We start from the raw sequence: 20,973 nt of genomic DNA on the forward strand, positions 1-20,973 counted from the left end.
CATACTATACTGTACCCAAACAAATTTTTTTTATAATTTTGTTCCCACAAATAGAGCTTTCTTTTGGTGGTGTTTCATCACTGCTGGCATTTTTATTTTTTGCGCAATAGAAAAAGACCGAAAATTTAGAAACAAAAATGTTTTTTATTGTTTCTGTTATAACATTTTGTAAATAAGTACGTTTTCGCCTTCACTGACGGGCACTGATAAGGTGGCACTGATGAGGTGGCACTGGTATGCAGTACTGATGGGCATTGATAGGCGGCACTGGGCACTCATAGGCGGCACTGAAAGGCTGCACTGATGGGTACTTATGGGTGATACAAATAGGTAGCATGGATGGGCACTGATGGGCACTGGTAGGTGGCACTGATGGACACTGATGGGTGGCACTGCTGGGCATTACTGATGAGGAGACATCTGGCAGGCATTCACAGTGGGCCTTGGCAGGCACCATTTGTGGGCACGGATTGGCATCTTTTAGGGAACTGTGTGGCATCCCTGGTAGCCATGAGGGGCATACCTACTCATTAATGTGTGGTGGGCACCTTGGTGGTCCTGACAGGATCCCTGTTGGTCCAGTGTGGAAGGGCTGTGCTGATAAACAATCAGCAAAGACCCCCCCTGTCAGGAGAGCCACCGATCGGCTATCCTCTAATCGCGTCTATCAGACGTGTGTGGGGAAAAGCCGATAAGCGGCTCTTCCTGTTTACACTGTGATCAGCCGTGATTGGACACGGCTGATCACGTGGTAAAGAGCCTCCATCAGAGGCTCTTTACTGAGATCAGTGTAGCGGTGTGTCAGACTGACAAACCACACCACCAATTGCCACAATGTGCACCCCCACATGCGCGCACTGTCAGTTATCCTGCTGGACGTCATACGATGCCCAGTCAGGATAACTTAACCACTGCCCGGCTGTTATTTTGCTGTAGGCTGGGCAGGAAGTGGTTAAACAAGTTTGTAGGACTACTAATGAGATGTAGTACATGCATTTTCTTTATTGAAGTGGAACTTTACCCATGACAGCTTGATAAAATAATGTTCTTTAGCAAAGAACATACAGTACATTCCACATTAATAATTATGCTACCAAAATGAGTGTGTGCTGTAAATTGCCTCCAGCATTGCTTCTGTTTATTCTTGATGGAGGCTGCCATTTTGCTGAAGCCCACAGCCCCTGAACAGCAGTAAATATTTAGGCTGTCAGCAGATCAGCCTCTACAAATTCACAGTTCCTAAAATAGAGAGCAACTGAGCATGTACAGAGCAAGGTGAGACAGGGGTTGATTTACTAAAGGCAAATAGACCGTGCACTTTGCAAAGTGAAGTTGCACTCTGCAAAAGCAGTTGCTCGAGAGCTTAGTAAATAAGTAGAAGCTCTGCTGACTTCCATCATCCAATCATGTGCAGGCAAAAATGCAGTTTTTTTTCCTTGCATGTGGCTGGGTACTCTTTGCAAAGTGAAGTCTTTACTAAGCTCTGGAGCAACTGCACTTTGCAAAGTGCACAGCCTATTTCCTTTAGTAAATTATCTCCTGTGTATTACTTGATTTTAAACAGTACATGCACTTATATTTAATGTCTTACACAAGGGCGGCCTTGTAGGCGCATGGGCCGCCCTAACACCTCCGCCACCCTCCCTATCCATGTGACTGGCCCCTTTCAAGACACCGGGTGCATGAATTACTATGGCAGGGATAGGCGGGGGGTGTGTATTTTGAAGCATGTGATTGGAGCCAGAGGCTCTAATAGGCTTCAAAATAGGGTGGGCTTGGGGTGCAGAGCACTGCGTCCCAATCCCGCCCTGTTGTGTGACGGTAGAGAATTAATTTTTGCTATTTTCACACTCCCCGACAATCAGGAGTCAGGTCAGTGAGACCTGCCTCCCGACTGGCCAAAGCGCCGGCCAATCCTATTGTATGCCTACCACTTTAGAGGAGACATGGGGAGGAAGCCTTAGGAGCCGGAGACACATCAGGGCCTCCACTTCCTGCCACTTCAGAAGAGGAGGAGGAGAGCCCTGCCACTACAGGAGAGGAGCAGAGCACTGCCACACGAGCGGTAATCACCTCCGGACTAGCCGCGGGGGGCGGGGGGGGCGGGCTGTGGTGGGGTAACTGCTCAGCAAACCAGAAGGGTTATAGAAACCAGCATTGTGGATCCTGAAATATTTATAAACATTTTGTAAAAGCACACACAGCAAATAAGCTGATGGTCTAAATTAACCTGTGGAGAACTCAAATTATAAAACATAAGCACACAGCAATTCTTGTTACAAAATATCTTCCTTTCAGGACTGCCAATAGCTCTCCCAAACCATATGCAAATAGAGGTAGGCAAGCTCCTCTGATGAAAATGCCCAGTCCTAGTTTTAAATGACTTAGGCTCCAAGCATTGCATTGTTGGATGAGCGAATACCTAATCTCTGCTATGTGTAATTGAAGATATTGTGCGAGAGTTTCCGACATCACTGGAAGGAGTGATCACTCTGAGGGTCGTGTTTGCTCATTAGTGCAAAACAAAGCCACAAAAAAGTGTTAAAAGTTGACACAAAAGTGATTATTATTGTGGAACTACAAATACCACAACAGCCAGAGAGCCAAGCCCTGATGCATATCTGATATCTGCTGTGGAAAAGAGCAAAGATTAGGCAATACTTCATAGCAGAGGAGTCTGTATCACAAGATTTGGTAAATATGAGTGCAATTGCTGTTAAATGTGTCACACACAACTGTCTTATATAGCCAATCTTGATATACAGCCACCTCTGGCAGGCAGTACTATCTGATCTTTGAACTTCATTGCAGCAGCAAAGTCTAGTCAAGATTTCCCTGATCTGGGAGGCTGAGCTGTATACCCTGATCTGTGAGGCTGACCTGTATACCCTGATCTGTGAGGCTGAGCTGTATACCCTGATCTGTGAGGCTGAGCTGTATACCCTGATCTGTAATGCTGAGCTGTATACCCTGATCTGTGAGGCTGAGCTGTATACCCTGATCTGTGAGGCTGAGCTGTATACCCTGATCTGTGAGGCTGACCTGTATACCCTGATCTGTGAGGCTGAGCTGTATACCCTGATCTGTGAGGCTGAGCTGTATACCCTGATCTGTGAGGCTGAGCTATATACCCTGATCTGTGAGGCTGAGCTTTATACCCTAATCGGTGAGGCTGAGCTATATACCCTGATCTGTGAGGCTGAGCATATACCCTGATCTGTGAGGATGAGCTATATACTCTGTCCTGTGATGCTGAGCTATATACCCTGATCTGTGAGGATGAGCTATATACTCTGTCCTGTGATGCTGAGCTATATACCCTGATCTGTGAGGATGAGCTATATACTCTGTCCAGTGATGCTGAGCTATATACCCTGATCTGTGAGGATGAGCTATATACTCTGTCCTGTGATGCTGAGCTGTATACACTATCCTGTGATGCTGGGGCTGTATATTCGGTCCTGTGATGCTGAGCTATATACTCTGTCCTGTGGTGCTGAGCTGCATACTCCTGAAACTATGTGTGGAAGCAAATGGAATAGAGGGAACGGAGTGGGTGGATTCTATAAGGGGTAGTGCTTATGAGAAGTGAGAGGGGTCAAAAAGGAAGGACGTGGTCTGGTACCCCCTGTCCTAAAACTTCACCAGCCGCCACTGCTCTTACATAGCTATACCTGCAAAAGGGGCCAGTCTGAAGTGATCAAGCAGGATTGAATTTTCTGAATAAATTTCCATTTTAAATGACTCTTTGTGGTTGACTTACTAAAGGCAAATACACTGTGCACTTTGCAGGAGCAGTTGCTCCAGAGCTTAGCAAATGACCAAAAGCTCTGCTGAGTATAATCATCCAATCATGTGCAAGAAAAAATAAATATGTAAAAAATTGTCTTGCATGTGATTGGGTACTTTTTGCAAAGTGACGCTTTACCTCATTTACTAAGCTCTGGAGCAACTGAACTTGCAATGTGCAACTACACTTTGCAGAGTGCAACTGCACTTTTGCAAAGTGCACAGTCTATTTGCCTTTAGTAAATCAACCCCTTTATGTAGCTAAGCGTTCTTATTTAAACAACAATAGGGGTGATGACCAAACTCTCCTAGGAACAAATAGCCAACTAAGGGAGATTCTACAAATATAGATAATAATAAAAATAGATTGTAAAATAATGGAACAGCAAGAAAATGGAATATGTAAATCACGTAAGAAATTATTTTTGGGTAATCTTTGAAATGATGGCTCAAAATATATTTTTATTGAATTCTGTTTGTCAGGGCAAAAAAAAGACATGCAGTACAAATCTGCAATACATGCACATTTTTATCCTTTTAAAGACCTTGCAAGTACAGAAAAGTACCTGCTGGTCTGCCAGATATGCACTTATGCCCTTAGCTACTAAGTCTTGTTGTGGGCTGACAACGTTCTGTAAACTAGTAGTATATAACAGATCAAAATGAGCAAATAAGGCCTCTTTCAAACAGTCATAGTGCTGCCTCTTGAATGCCATTTTTTGTTTTGACAGTTTTTTCCCAGCCAGAGGGGTGATTTAGCATTAAAATAAGGTGTCACAACAGCAAACTAATTGATTAGCCTGTGGACTATTTAATGCCAGTGGGGGAGTTTCAAAAGTGGCACCTCTTGCCAAACTCGACATGCCAGGTTAAATTTGTCTCACTGAAAACCACTGCAGCCATGTTAATGTGTACTTACCGACTTGTTTGTTTGGAGGTGAGGGGTTGGGCGGAGGTTAGAAAGCAGAGAAAGAAAAAAAAATCATTGTTAGAATTTATATTTATGGTTGTCTACTTACTACAGTAAGCCAAACTAAATTAAATAATTTTACTGCAGAGCATCTGAGTACAATTTAATTGTCTAATCATTTTGTTTTGTTTTTAACTAGAAGGGGGACACAGCATTGGGATATTCTCAAACACTATCCCCAAGCCATGGTGAAGATTTTTGTTGGTGGCGTCTCTCCATCCGCATCCCCTGAAGAGTTAAAGAAGCTCTTTGAGAGGTATGGTCAGGTGAATGAATGTGACATTCTCAAAAACTATGCCTTTGTCCACATGGAAAGAGAGCAGGATGCTCACCGTGCCATTGGAGAATTGCACAAACAGGAGTTCTATGGCTCCCATCTTACTGTGGAATATGCAACGTCAAAGATTCGCAATGCCACCAAAATATACGTGGGCAATGTCTCAAGCAGGGCGACAACATCCCAAATAAAGGAGTTATTTGAGAAGTTTGGGAAAGTTGTGGAATGTGATATAGTAAAGAATTATGCTTTTGTACACATGGCCAAGGAAAGAGAAGCCATGGATGCAATTTTGCACCTTAATGATACACCTCTGGAGGACCAGAAGATCTTTGTTACTCTGTCCAAGAGCAACAATGCCCCAAAGAGCTCCAAGTTAGCATCTGCAGCTGTAGTTGCAGTCCAAACAGCACCTCCACCTCCTCCACCACCACCTGCTTATTACTTTCATCGTGGACGCCTGCCACAACCTCCACCTTCTTTCTCACCATTTTCACCTCGCTGTTGGTATGAAAGGGAGTACTATGAGAGATACACGTATGATTTCTACGACAGAAGTGGGCTTGGAGCTCGTGCTGCGTATGATAGAGCCCTTGCTCCAGCTGCAGTGGTAGCTGCAGCTGCTGCAACCCTTCCAACTGCTCCCGTAGCGGCTGCTGCACCAGCCCCACCATCAATCAGCGCAGCCTTGGCTCCCGCAGCGTACAGGGACAGAAGTCCTGTTGGCAGGAGGACAGCAGCAGCAGCAGCTGTTATGGCACAGTATGCTGATCCATATGGAGCATCTCAAGCTTACAGCCAGAGTTACAGCCAAGCCTACGCCTCTGCTTTCTCTCAGTATAGCTTGGGAGCAGCAGGTTACAGTCCCGCTGAGTACTACGAGAAATATGCTAACGGGTATGCAGGCCAGTACAGCCAAACTTATTAAGCTACACAAATCCACCTACACTCCCTTTTCCCAGTCTACTTCTTTATTAAACTTATACAGGGAGATGAAAAGAAAGTATCACAGTTCAGTAACTGGTGGGATTAAAACCTGTCAGTCTGTGAAAATGACGTGGGACAGGGAAGCAGCAAATGGGAAACTGATTACTACACAATTTTAACGTAAATAATCATTTAAATGGTTTGTTTATACTGTGAGTTAGAGAGGCCAATACTATAGCGTGTCTCTCCGTACTAAGGAGTTATTGTGTGACAACAGATGGTAATCAGAAAAACAGGAGTCCTAACAATATCAATCATGGATATCTCATACTTGCCTTCACAAACTTCTATCTTGGTTATGCATTTAGTGAAAAATATTATCACATATAACAATGAAATCATATTGATGTTATAGAGATTCCTGTGTGTAACACTGAGGATCAGGTCAGATAATAAAATGTCCGAGTGGAAAGCAGTACTCTGCGATAGACTACCTTTTACCTGGGAATGCTTTTGCTTTAGTTTGTTACTAATGAATACTTAAAAACAGAAGAACAAATTTAAAAATTTCAAGACTGTATAATTTCAGCACAGGTAGGTCATGCAATAGCCGTACATTGAACCTCTCGGCTAGTATTTTTATATGACACAAGGAATGTAAGATACGATTTTAACAATAGATCATTCACATACAGGAAGGAGAGGATAATAGCAAGGACAAAAATGCTTTTCTAGAAAAAGCATATAATGCAGAGATTTCTAAAGTTTCAATAGCAGATTGTAAAGTCTGTGATAGGGGTCAGTATTGGATCTGTGGTCCTCATTGTGTGAATATTTCATAGCGCAAGTTGCTTACAGCAATTTAAAGGACTTCACATTTCTATAAAGACTAAAACGAGCATTGGGTGGAAGGTAATGGGGCAGCATGCATGGAAGATAAAATTTACTTTTGCATTCCTGATATGAAGATTCAGCACATTGAATGTCCTCTGGTGGTTTCCATCCATATCTGCATATGCTACTGCTCACTTTGGTCTCCATTGTGGCTCTCATATAGGAAACTGGTACAGTTCCACTATACAGGGCTTTTTCTAATGACTGCCAGTGGGCTATCAGCACATGTTTTGTATCATATGATCGTTTATAAATTTGCTAGTATTGAAGCCAGGCACCCTCTCTGAGATTTGCCAACTCAGTTTTCACTGCCGTATTGTGACAGATCCAAAATACTGACTCTCCATGACATAGTGAATGAGCAATCGTTCGTGTCAACAGGAGGCAGGAATGCCAATTCATTTATGTGCAAAAATATGGTAGATTGTAGTAGCATAGAAGGAACTTCACAGAGCTGGATCTTTACATTTGCTGTGAAGGCAATCATAATTTTATGCACAAGCTGCATCGATTACTATTCGCCACAATTAACATCGCCCTAAATGGAGTGCTTCTTTAAAAGAAAATTGTAGTCTTTTTACAGTTTAACATACAGTATGTGATTGGCATAATGTAAATAATTTTAATCAATATCTATCTGTTTTTTAAGGACCTATGATCCTCTGTAGTAGTTTGAACACTATATTTACATGGGGCAGCCATAAATGCTCATTTCGATTACAGGCTCTGCTTCCCTCCTAGTATTACAAAGCAGTGACTGTGCTTCATTGTTCTTCTCTCACAGTGCAAGTCTGATCTGACCAAAACCAATAAATTCTCTTTATGGCCAACTCAGCTTATCTAAACAGCTGTTACATTGGGAAAAGCAATCACATTCTCTGCTATGCAGGTGATTGCTATAAGGAGCGTTTATAAATGTGTATATAAAATATACTCAAACTTCAGAGCAACAAGTAAGTAAAAAAATAGATTTAAAAAAAATAATTACTGGTAAATGTTCCAAAATAACTCAATTTGTAAAAGACACTCCAGTGTCCCCTCTACATCCCTTACTGCTGCCCCGCACATTAAAGTGGATGTAAACCCGCAAATTTTTTTTTATGTCATAATGTAGAGTTTAAGATTTCCTATCATTTGAACCCAGTCTTTCCATCTCCGAGCAATCCTCTTTTATTGTTCGGTGAGATAAATCTTGACAAACAGAGAAAAACTTTGTCAAATCCTCCCCCTTGCCTGTGATTGACAGGTGATCTACATATCTCGTGTACTAGCCTAGGAGACATGCATTCTTTTTTAATTCCCTCCCACTCCTTTCTTCTGCTGCTCTGCAAGGATTGGCTGTTCCACAACTCAGCATGATTTGGCATGCTGAAGTCATGTGGGGACTTTTCTGGGTTTGACTGCGAGTTAGTGATCGTAGCAGAAGTTCACTGTAAGAAATACACAGGAGAAAATGCATGTTGATAAGGGGGGTGTAGAGGTGGGCGGGGAGTCTACTGACATCACAACTCCACCCACTGAGCCCTGGAAAACAGACCCACCCACAAAATCTGCAGTTTTTCGGGTCTCATAGCAGACAGAGGGGAGACACTTGACAGATGCAGGAGGCATGTATATCCTTCTAGATAACCATTATTGCAGTAGTTTAGAAAGGATGAGATTGGGTTTACATCCACTTTAAGTCAGTGCAAACTGGTCATGTCAGCTTGCGTGACATTTCAATAAAAAAACAGCCATTAATCACAGTTATTTATGAAATCGCTCTACATAACAGGGTCCTGGATAACAGATCCAATACTTTTACTTATGACAGTACTAAACAATATTAACAAGCAAAAAGAGTTTATCATTAAACACAGATATTCAAATATGATTCGTGAAAACAATTAATAGATTATTGTACTATGAGAAACACTATTTAAAGTGTATGTATTGTACAACCAGCACTTTTTTTTGTTTAAGATAGAGTGGGGAAATATTAGAACTTTTTTTTAATACTGTCTATGTCCTTGCTGGTGAAATGACCTCCTCTATTTATCCTGGTGGCCACTGTCACAATTTTAGAGTTGTTACAAGAAGAAGGGGTTACAATGGGGGGATCTTTTCTGGTTTCTGGCTAAAAGTGTATTCCCTCTCTTTGTGTAGATTTCTTCTCACTTACTGTTGCATCCCAGTGAAAGGAAATAAAGGGAAATCTCCCCAACAAGACACAAATATCAAAAAAATAAACTGATGTTGGCTTTTAAAGTGGAACTTTACCCATAACAACCTGATAAAAAAATAATGTTCTTTAGCAAGGAACGTGCATTCCACATTAAAAATTATGCTACCAAAATCAGTGTGCACTGTAAATTGCCTTCAGCATTGCTCCTGTTTATTTGTGCCAGAGGCTCCACTTTGCCGAAGTCCCTGAACAGCAGTTAATCATAAAGTGGAACCCATCGATTTAATGGTTTAAAGAAAAAATTGTTACATTCCTGGAATGCTGGGATTGCTAACTGTCACATTTGCTTGTGTCCTCAACCAAACTGTCAAACCATGAAATGTCTGGTGTCATAAATTATGACATGTGCAGCACCATGGCAGTTGCAGATCAAACTGAAGCAGCTTCCTTGGCTGTAAAGGATAGAAGGTTTAATTCCACTTTAAGGCTGTCAGCAGATGGGCCTCTACTAACTCGGCAGTGCCTAAAAATATAAGTCAACTGAGCATCTCCAGAGTAGAGTGAGACAGTGTATTAATGTATTTTAAACAGTATAGACCAGTGATTCTTAACCAGGGTTCCTCCAGCTATTGCTAGGGGTTCCTTGAGCTTTAGCTGTCTGACCTTTTGGTAGAGCCAGCCCGTACAAGTGGCATTCTGAGGGTGTTCAAACCTCCTACTGACCACCAAAGTAAGGGGCATCTTTCCTACTGACCCCCAAATTATTTTAGGGGTTTTTCTGGGGGTAAAAAGTTTGAGAAAGACTGGTATAGACACTTATTTTTAATGTTTTATATAGCTATACCTACAAAAGGGGCCAGCCTGAAGTGATCTAGTAGAACTCTATTTTCTGACAAAAGTTCCACTTTAACCCTTCTCTACTCTATCCAAAACTAACACAATTATAACAGTTAAAGTTATAGCAGTTTAAACCAGTTAGCCAAATATAACGATCAATTTGAAAAAAGAAGAATACATTAACAGGTGAAGACAGCGGTTTAGTTTTAATTTCTTAATTAAAATGTCCACTGAAACTGTAGTCTCAATATGGTTGCTAAAAACAAGAAGGTTGTAAATTTGAATTGTAAGAGTGCATAAAACACTGATGAAGAATTGCAATAATTGCACCGTAGAGTTCACGTAGCTTTATTAATGTGTATATTCTTATAATTTATTAACTAGTGTCAGAAATGTTAAAGTGATGGTAGCACAATATACAGTTGTTTGTATAGATTGCGATAGAGTCTATCCTTCAAAGTTAATGTGCATAACAGGATTATACACTTAGCAAATTAGACAAGTGCCTAAACTGTTCTGTAGCAGAGGCAGTTTGACTTATTCGTTCTTATGCCTTTATTTAACAGTGTGGTGAAAAGAGTGATGATGTAATGGGACCCATAGCGGAATTTAAATTGTCTTTTAGTTGTTTAGTGTAGTCAGTATATTGAAATTATTTTAGTTGCTATGGGTTACAGCACTTTGCTCATTGCTCTTTACCTTATTAGGTAAAGGCCTAATTTTCTAAGCACTTCTAAATCTTAAGATTACTTGAGTGTTACAGCTTTGAGAGCAACAAAATGCATAGTGATTGTAAAAGCACATTCAATTTCATACAGTATGTTGTTTGGAGGCACAGAAGCCAATACAAATATATTTGTGAATGTATATTTCATATAGTAATATGGACAGTTTTAGCTATAGTAATCCTTTAACAAAATGTAAACCCATTGCACTATTCATTATGTTAAAAAGATATAGATAACTTTACTTCCATTGTGATGCATAGGACTAGTGTTCCTTTCACAATTTGTGTAACTTTTAGTAATCGTTTAAATGTAGAGAGTTCTAGCATTGTATAGTTAGTTATAAAAAGTTGATATGCATAAGATGTATAACATTAGCTTATACAATAAAGAAGTAATAGACTGTTTATGTGTTGAGTACACAACATATAGGTGTATTAAAAATAGCTCTATTAAAATAGATTAACTAGACATAACTAGTTTGAAATAATGTATATTTATTCATTTGCACATTTTGATGCATGCTCTAGTTGATTGGTTTTCACAAAATAAAGATTTTGTAGGCAATATCAGATATTTTAAATATGCATTAGAGTAAAGCTTCATGATTGTGTTTTCATGCTAGCCATTTAAATCGAGGTATTGCATGTTAAAATACCTCTCTTTTTTTTTTCCTTAAAGGGTCTATCCTTTTTAGTGCAATGCCCCTCTTAACTCCATACTTTCTATATTAACTACAGTCATTCAGTTAGAGCTTTTTGTTAATCCCTACTGACTTGATCTTATGTATTGAACCACAAACAAAAGATGATGGTTGATAGCAAAGTCATATTGGAAACTTCCACCAAGCTGGAAATTAAGTGACAGCTTGATCTGATTAGACATGTAACATAGTATTCCTGATGAAGTCCATCATCTCCATCAGTCTGAGTCCTAGGGACAGCATGGATGCTTCAAATCTGATAGCTTCTAACCATAAAACAGTGCAATTCGGCAGCACATTTTCAAGTAGTTTTTATATGTTATAACTTCTAAAGAGTGGAGGTGGCCCAAAATGGATAACCCATTTAAGGAATTTTAAAAGAAAAGTCAGTTAACTGATCCCACGGTATCTCGGACTCTGTGTCCAGTTTGAAAGGTAAAAATGCACAGTTAAAATGGAACTAAACTCCGAAATACTCACCTTCGTTCCAGTGGTTTGATGACTACAAGGTCCATTGACAGTGCTGGCATTGCTTGATTGGCTAGCGTGCACTGATATAACTTCTGTGCCTGTGCAGGAGATTACTCATCCCGGCACACAAGCACAGTGCAGGAATGTATACTGAGCTGAGCATGCGCAGTAGTGTACAACCTAAGGAAGACTGTGAGGAGGCAGGTAGGATTATTTTATTGCAGAAGAGTCATGCAATGTCTCTTCTGCAATAAACAGCCTACCTGAATGCAGTTTTTTTCAAAAGAGTTTAGTTTCAATTTCAACTGGTGGACAGCAAACTGATGAAAAAAAATATTGTGAAAAATATGAGAAGACCACAGGGTAATTTAACAGTTGGATGTACATCCTGCATGCTCTATTTCTGTAACACCTTTTCTATCAAGAGTCAACCTGATTTACTTAAACTTCAAACTAACGCTACCTATTATACGTCTTGCCAAAAAATTGTTTGCTACCCTCTGTCTATGAACCAGGTTCACTCTCTCCTTCCCTTTCCTTGTCCCATTTCTTCCCTCCCACTGAACAAGAATTGTCTATTACTCACAAGGCTCGGATGATAAGATGCAATAAAGATGTCATTCTGGAAGATAACACATGGTGCTTTTCCTCTCGTGACGCTGCCTAGTATCAATATGACATTGCATCCGATTTCTGTCGAACTTTCTTCACTGTTCCTCCTGCAGCTGTTTTTCCTTCCCCTTTCTGCTTGTGAACTCAAGGCTGTTCATTCTTAAATGCCAAGGATTCACGTTTCTTATACAAGGGTTGCCATTTTATGCTTAATATCTCACAACATTATACGATACAATAAATACCTAAACAGCTTCTCTTTCAATAACTAAACTGTGGCATCTAGAATTTATGGGCTGAATCAGTATTAATGCGAATGAAGCATATAAATGTGGGCTAAAAATTTCACTGATCTGCCTTGAAAAATAAAAAGTATAACCTTCATAGCTCATTGCTTTATTCATAGCAATTGGTTTATATTTGAATTAAAATTTGTTAAAGTGGAATTTTATTTGTGTATGTACGATAGTCTAGCTTTAAAGCTGCACAAATAAATGAATGAACTCAAGGGTTTAATAGTTGCTGTGTACAAGTGAATAAAAATATATTTTCACCGCCATGCATCAGAATCACATGACTCACATGATAGTCAGCTGTCTTAGCATAGGAAAATGGCAGACCCTCACAGTAGAAAAACTCAAAGAAAACAAAAGTACCTCTAGCTTGCTTGCTTCTGTTTAGCTTACAACCAATTACTTTAAACTTGGTTGAGAACATTTTTACACTGCTATACACTAAGTATTAAACTTTTGATTTTCTGCATAATATTTTAGTTTGGGTTTTGCGCAGCAGCTCTAGGTAAAAGCAAAATGGCCATCCTTAATTTAGGGGCTTTGCCGCTCATATCTAAATTGCTTCTTCTCATAAGTTCAGTTTAAAAAATGCCCTTTAATTGTGTCTGTATTGTCAGATGGGCTTCTGACTTTTACTTGCAATATAAAGATATTTCTTCTTTAGATCATATTTAGTCATGCTGCATATTGATATATATGCAAGCAAAATGAATCTGATTAGGAATGAACAGACCTTAACAAACAACTTGTTCATTAAATATGTTGAATATCAAGTGGAATGTGATAATTGATTCTGTAATTAAATAGTTGAGTTGTGTACTGAAGTTTGTTTGAAGAATCCGTGCCGCTCCTCACCCACACCCTTCCGCTGTTATACCGCCTCGTCCACGCTTTCTCCGCTTGAAAAGATGGATGAAAACAACCTACCCCTTTGTCTTCTTTTGCAGACAAATCTCGAAAACTTTTAACCCCTTAACCCCCCAAAATCATGGTTGAATGCGTGAAATAGACAACAGATAAAGTTGGGTTCTAACAAGAGGGGGGAAGAGAGTATGTGGGAGGCTCTGAAAGGTGAGTAAACAGGTCACTACACTGTTAATTATGTTTAATTACACCTCTCTTACCACCAGTTCTGCACAAGGAGTTGCAGTGCCATCCTGTTCATACATTTTGCTAAACTACAGGCTATATTATCCCAGAATTACCTGTATATATAAGATGGTCATCATAAAACTGATTGTATTCAAAGATAATAGATCATGTAATGTAGTATTTGCTAAATAGGCCACCAGCCCTATTGGGAGACACACCTAAATCTTCTGTTACCTCATTCTATTTACACATTACATTTGGTGTATTCAGAAAAAAAACAACTATCACTGTAAGCCCTTTGCTATTTTTTGATGTATATCATCCTAAATATTGCAAGTTTAAAAATGTTTTCCACAACATGCTACTTCAAGCCTCTAAGAGGCACATCATGTAGAATAAGCATATCATGTTATACTGCATACCATAGAAACATGGTTGCCACCATTGGTTCTCTATTACTTGCTTTAAAAGTGGGTGAGTCTTTAGGGAACCTGCTGCTTAATGCTTTACACTATATGGCCAGAGGTTTGTGGACACCTGACCATCAAACCTATATGAGCATATTGGACATCCCAATCCAAAACCACGAGCACTGGAGCTATGCCTGCCAAAACCACTATTGTTACAACAGACTTTACTGATCTGGGGAAGACTTTTCACACAATTTTGAAGTGTGACTATGTGAATGTGTACCCATTGAGCCACAATAATTGCTGAATGAGGTTACTGATGATGAAAAAGAAGACCTGGCTTGCGGTCAACTTTTACAATTCATCCTTTAGATCTCCAGTAAGCTTGAAGTCAGGGCTCTGGGCAGACCACTCAGGTTGCTTCAGACCAAACTTGTCAAACAATGTCTTTATGGACCCAGATATGTGAAAATTCATGCTGGAACAGAAAAGGGCCTTACCCAAACTGTTGCCACAAGTGTGGACAGACACACAACATGCTGTAGCATTAACAGTACTCTTCACTTGAAGAATCTGAACGCAATACTTTTGAGGGGTTTCCACATGCTTTTGGCAATAAAATATGTATGATGGTCAGGTGTCCATAAACTTTTGGCCATGTAGTGCATTTGCAAACCTACTCAGAGATCCGCTACAATGATCTGAAGTACTGATTGGCTATTTCAAATTGTGAATGCTCCAACATGCACAGTTTAATTGAATGAAGTCTGAAAATCTCCAATAGTATGGCTCATATATGCTGTCAGAAGCTGCACTTTTCCCAAATATAAGTGTTCAGCTTATGGAACTGCTTGAGCAGTTTTATTGCTGCTGTCCATGTTAACATTCATCTTGTCAGATCATTAAAGAGGCAGGGCCTTGAATGAGGTATACAAGCAGCTCTCCCATACCTGCCTATCTATAGAGTACCATGTTACCATAGGGAAAGGGTACACTGGCTAAATTGGGTAGGTTTTGTCATAGAATGCACCTATAATCCTTTATTCATTATAATTTTAAGTAGAGAATTGTTTTCATTATGGTCACATTGCAATTATCAAATATTATATATTATCAACTATACCTTGAAATTTCAAAAGGGAAAATAACAACTTTTGCATGGGAAAGGATGAAGATTATATGCTTTCTCTGAAAGCAGGTCAGATTTCCTTTTCCTATTTTACTCTAAAGTGAAGAAAGGTGACATTTATTCGTTATAACTATCATTTTTTTGTTTTTTTTGCATAAAAAGCACTGCATGCTCCTCTGAGGTACCACACAGTAATCTGCACCCATATACAAAATTAAAAATATGTATTTTTATGCAAATTCAAATCATGTGTACATGGGTTTTAGTGTACCTATATGCCCCTGAAATAAGGTCTAAAAACCTTCAAGGAATACACTTGTCAGCGTACAAGGCCCTATTGATTTGCACCCTACTACGGTGTAGCCAGCTTCACATGATAATGTGCACTGGCAGGCTAAATGCTAAAAGGAGCACCCGATTACTACTGTAGGACCAGCATGGAGTTCTGCACACAGTGCAGAGGAACTGAACACTTACCTGAGCAGCAATTACCCGTGATCAGAAGGATATTTCATGACATGTGATTTACTATCCACAGCTGTTCCCTTAAAATGCAGTGTGGATAATACAAACAGAGTAAATCATTGTCAATGAATTAAATGTACTCAGCTAGCCTTTAATAAATGTGATAAATGCCTACCTATATAGCCCTGAGAATAAAACAAAAGAGAACGTAAGCTTTATGTTAAACATACCACAGTTTTAAGGAGCAGTCAGTCAGTGGGGTTTATTTACTAAAGCTGGAGAGTGCAAAATCTGGTGCACTTCTGCATAGAAACCAATCAGATTCCAGGTTTTATTGCCAAAGCTTAATTGAACAAGCTAACGTTAGAAGCTGATTGGCTCAAATGCACAGGTGCACCAGATTCTGCGTGCCCCAGTTTTAGTAAATCTACCCCACAGTTTCAAAAGATGCACTTTAAATATTGCATAATGTACACCATTTGGCAAATTACATAAATATTAGAATTGTCAGAGGAGATATGCAACTATGCAAATGTATGAGGAAGAAAGCGTGCATTTTAATGATCACGGTTCTTAGTATCCTCTACTATCCTCTATAGAGGTTACCATTGTTGACCTGTCCGTCTGAAAATGCTGGTTCACACATATTCATCTGCTTTAATATTTATGACTGACTAACCTGGAATAAACACACAGATCAAAATTTATGAATGTTTTTACTTCACTGGCTGCATGCTTTTTCCCATATAAGTAATTAATTGGTATTGGAGCCAGAGACAGCCAGTCATCTAACATTTTCAGTAGAAGGCCTAGCGATGACATGTTTCTCTTTGTACAGTTTTTCTTGATTTTGTATGTATCTGACAGTATACCCCATTGAGATTTATTTTCCTCAACACTTCCTTCTTAACGGTTCCTCTTCACTTTAGTAGGTACAGGAGGCTTCACATTATCTGCAGGTCGGTTTCCTCCATTCTGATCTTCATAAGTTCATTTTGGCATCAGTATCCAGGTCATGTAACCACAACAGGTACAAAACATTTGTGATTTTTTGCAGTACAAGTAAAATCCTTTTCTTGGAGTTCATTGAGGTATTCAGAGACAATTAGGTTATACTGCCGCTTACAGGAGGATTTGGGCATTGGCAAACAAAAAAAAAAGTGAACAGCCTAGTATAATCCCTCCCACTCTCAGCATGCTTCAGTTTTGTAACAAGCTGGGCAGAGAGCAATACCATAAACACAGAGGGGTGACGTCTATGTTCTAAATGAACTCCAAGAAAAGGATTTTGCTGTGAGTACACAAAATCAATTTTCTTTGTTACTCATTAAAGGATACAGGACTACCAAACAATTGGGATGTCCAAAAGCAGTCCAACCGGGGGGGACTCACAGCAAACAGAATGCTAATGCCTGAAGGACCATACACTAGAGCCAGGCATCACATGAGGGCTTAACATGCACCTGGTAAAACTTCTAGAAAGTGTGAGCAGCAGAAGACTAGTTGGCAGCCTTGCAAAATCTGGAAAATAGTTGCCTGATGCCAGAAAAAAAAATATTTAAAGAAGCATTTATAGATCTAGTAATGTGTCCCTTGATAATAAAGGGTGGAACCTGATCCTTAAAACAGGGTGTTTCTTGTAGCTCTGAATCATAATTTGTCTAAGCCACAGAAAAATGCCAGAACAAGATGTTTCTCTTTGTGGGGACATTAGGCATGACAAAGAGAAATTTGGTCTTTCTAATGGAAGAAATGGCTGTGAGGTAGACACGCATAACTCGAACTACATAAATACAATAAAGGGAAATTTATCAGTGTCAGACTGAGGGACACAAGGACAATGAACTGGTTGAGGTGAAAGGACAAAACCACCATGGGGACAAACATGGCTGTAGGCCTACAGTGTCCTTGTGTAAGATCAGAAAATGTTCTTTACAGGACAAAATCACCAGTTCAGACACATGCCTTGCAGGCCTGGCAACAAGAAATGCAACCTTGTGAGAAAGGCTAGAATAGGGAATATTCATGATAAGTGCCCAAAAACCGAGTTTGAATCCCAAAGAGACACTGGTGGGCACACAGGCAGAGTTACAAGAAACACCCTGTACAAAGGTCTTTTTCAAAAAATGGGAGATGAGCAGTCTCTGGAACAAGATAGTATTAAGGGCCAACTGCTGACCTAGGCCTTATTGCAAAAAAGCCAGAATTCATCCTACAGAATATTTTCAGGGGTGATAGCTTCTTTTGACACAAAGAGAAAAATACCTTCCATGTGTGGTGTTAGGCCTTGTGAGAACTGGACTTCTTGGCATTCAACGAAGTGGTGATCATTCTCTGGCTTTTCAGCCATGCCATTAAAAACCACAACCATGAAGCCAGATTGTAAAGTGGTCCTTTGGAAAGGAGATCTGTTTGATCTGGAAGGACCCACAAAGAGACTTCCAGGAGTCTGAGAAGGTCAGAGTATCACATCTGCCTGCGCCAGTCTTAAGCTATGTGTATCACCAGGATGTCTTTTATCTTGATTCTGCATAGCTAACAAAGAAAGAGTTTCAGGGGAGGAAAAGTGTAGATCAGGTGGTACTGATCTCAGTGAGCCACCAGAGCATCAATTACTTCCACCATAGGATCTCTGCACCTAGGAACAGTCCTATCCTGGAGATCCACATCTGGTGTCCCCACCTGTGACATGGGTTCTAGAGCATCACTGAGTATAGGGATTATTCCCCCAAGCCTTGGTGCTGCTGGCTGAGGTAGTCTATCTGCTAATTGTCTACGCCTCGAATGTAAATGATGGACAAGACTGAAATGTGAGCTTGTTCTCAGAACAGAATCCTGTACACTTCTTGCCTCAGCTAGGCTTCTGGTTGCTTCCTGGTGGATATAAGCCACTGTTGTGGCATTGTTTGACAATATCCTTATTGAAATACCCTCCAGTAGGAATGTCCAGCATTGTAGGGGCAACCAAATTACTCAAAGCTCCTGAATTTTAATTGTGTGATGGGATTCCTCTGGCATCCAAGGCCCCTACACTGACAAGGTGGTCTGGGACTCCTCCCTAGCCTGACAGGCTGGCATCTGTTCTGATGACCTTCCAAGACACCAGAAGGAAGGATTTCCCCAACTTCATATCTGGATTCCTGAGCCACTAGGCCAGAAACAACTTGGTTGTTGGTGTCAGGTGAGTCGATTTGTCCAGAGACTGAACCAATTTGTCCCACAATGACAAGATGTTGAGTTGTAGGGGTGTGGATTGGAGCTGGGCAAGAAGAACTGCCTATAAAAAGGCTACCATTTGCCCCAGGACTCTCATGCAGAAAAAAAGATTTGGTTAACTCCTGGATTGAAGAGAGTGAGTTTGAGTATGTAGTAGGGATGCACCGAATGGGTTTTTTGGTGCCGAAACCGATACCGAAAATGAAAAATACACTAGGCCGAAAACCGATACCGAAACAGCACCGATACCGAAAATGACTGTTTTTAAAAAATATTTTTATACAGGAGAAGGTCAGAGACTGGGGACATGGTGCAAGAGGTGGTCAGAGACTGGGGACATGGTGCAGGAGGTGGTCAGAGACAGGGGACATTGTGCAGGAGGTGGTCAGAGACTGGGGACATGGCACAGGAGGTGGTCAGAGACTGGGAACATGGTACAGGAGGTGGTCAGAGACTGGGGACATGGTACAGGAGGGGGTCAGAGACTGGCGACATGGTACAGGAGGTGGTCAGAGACTAGCGACATGGTACAGGAGGTGATCAGAGACTGGCGACACGGTACAGGAGATGGTCAGACTGGGGACACGGTATAGGAGATGGTCAGAGACTGGGGACATGGTACAGAAGATGGTCAGAGACAGAGGACATGGTAGAGGAGGCATCCCCCATTGCAGGCCAGTGTCCCCCCCCATTGCAGGCCAGTGTCCCCCCCATTGCAGGCCAGTGTCCCCCATATTGCAGCCAGCGTGTCCCCCATATTGCAGCCAGCGTGTCCCCCATATTGCAGCCAGCGTGTCCCCCTTATTGCAGCCAGCGTGCCATTTTGCAGCCAGCCTGTGTAGGGAAGAGAGCCGCCTCCGCCGCCTGTTTGATCACAGCGCCGGGAACATCACAGCTTTCATTTCAATAGCTGTGTGTTCCCGGCCGCGCAACGTCACATGCAGCCCCTCCCCCTTGTCCGGGCACTTAGATAGACAGATCATCCGCAGGATTGGACGGAGCCCCGCCCCCACCCAGGCCACGCCCCATTTTCGGCTCCATTATCGGCCGTTTTTCTCTTTCGGCAAATTGCCGAAAAGGGCATTTTCGGCCGATATGTTTCGGCGGCCGAAATTTCGGTGCATCCCTAGTATGTAGAGTTGAAAGTTCCTCTTGTGAAAACAAACTTAGATTCCCCAAATGCTCCACAGTAGACTTTTGAATATTCAGTAGTAAAAAAAGACATCCATCCTCCTAGGAAACTAGCAAAAACATGCTGGGAGTGGGAGGTGTTAAACCAGGCTGATCTCTGTTTCTTTTTCTGCCAGTGCCCAAAATCCATTTGTAAGCAGCATTTTAACCTAATTATCTCTGAATTCTGTTTCCCAAAAATGAATGAGAAAGAAAATTAAAAATGTATTTGTCTAGATGGTTTATTGCAATTTGACAAAATTCATATGCCTATATGCAATGAGCCTTTCCTAGCAATCCTGGGACTTATGGTTTATCAAGCAGTGAGAGAACGAAATGCCAGTCCAAGTGGGATGGCACAGAAGCATAATGAAGTACAGAAAGATGCAGAGATCACCCCAAAAAAATTGTGAAAATGAAAAAAACGTTATGGTTTACTAAATATAATTTACAGAAATACGTAATGGCCACTTAAGGAGGTTGTAAGCTCTTTAAAAAAAAAAAAAAACCTGTAAGACAAAGGCAAATAGAGCTAGTATGAATCGCATGCTACCTCATTATGAAATACTTAAAACAAAGCCTTCCAATGGCACTCGCACACCGCTGGGACGGCTGACATTTTTCCCAGAGTTTCTTCCAGGTTCGCGGGCTCTGGTGCTATGAGTGGCCAGAGCCGTGATGACGTCACGGCACAGGGCTCAGAAGAAACAGCACCGTGGCTGTTCCTTCAGAGCTCATGTGCCAGTGATGCCACATTTAGGAGATATTTACACTACCTATAGGTAAGCCTTATTATAGGCTTACCTATAGGTAAATGTCTGCAGAGGAA

General features: G+C 40.9%; 2 protein-coding genes across 2 annotated transcripts in view; both read left to right on the forward strand.

Moving 5' to 3' along the window:
* The first annotated feature begins 4,898 nt into the window (after positions 1 to 4,898).
* The window catches only part of LOC143935518 (phospholipase A and acyltransferase 2-like), a 143,594-nt gene continuing 127,519 nt past the window's right edge, over positions 4,899 to 20,973 (forward strand). The window contains exons 1-3 of the mRNA XM_077459464.1: positions 4,899 to 5,015; positions 13,610 to 13,733; positions 16,688 to 16,788. The gene's annotated coding sequence lies outside the window, so the exon portion shown is untranslated. The remainder of the gene's footprint in view (positions 5,016 to 13,609; positions 13,734 to 16,687; positions 16,789 to 20,973) is intronic.
* LOC143935510 (uncharacterized) lies at positions 4,945 to 13,486 on the forward strand. The gene has a single exon (XM_077459442.1). The coding sequence runs from the start codon at positions 4,945 to 4,947 to the stop codon at positions 5,962 to 5,964; it is 1,020 nt and encodes a 339-aa protein (XP_077315568.1). The 3' UTR covers positions 5,965 to 13,486.

Source organism: Lithobates pipiens, unplaced genomic scaffold (genome assembly GCF_037356315.1).
Source record: "Lithobates pipiens isolate NorthernLeopardFrog02 unplaced genomic scaffold, aLitPip1_a1.2 Scaffold_10, whole genome shotgun sequence".
NCBI lineage: Eukaryota > Metazoa > Chordata > Amphibia > Anura > Ranidae > Lithobates > Lithobates pipiens.

Bases quoted from the DNA above. Each gene is read 5' to 3' on its own strand.
- LOC143935510 (XM_077459442.1), top strand. From the start codon at position 4,945: ATGGTGAAGATTTTTGTTGGTGGCGTCTCTCCATCCGCATCCCCTGAA.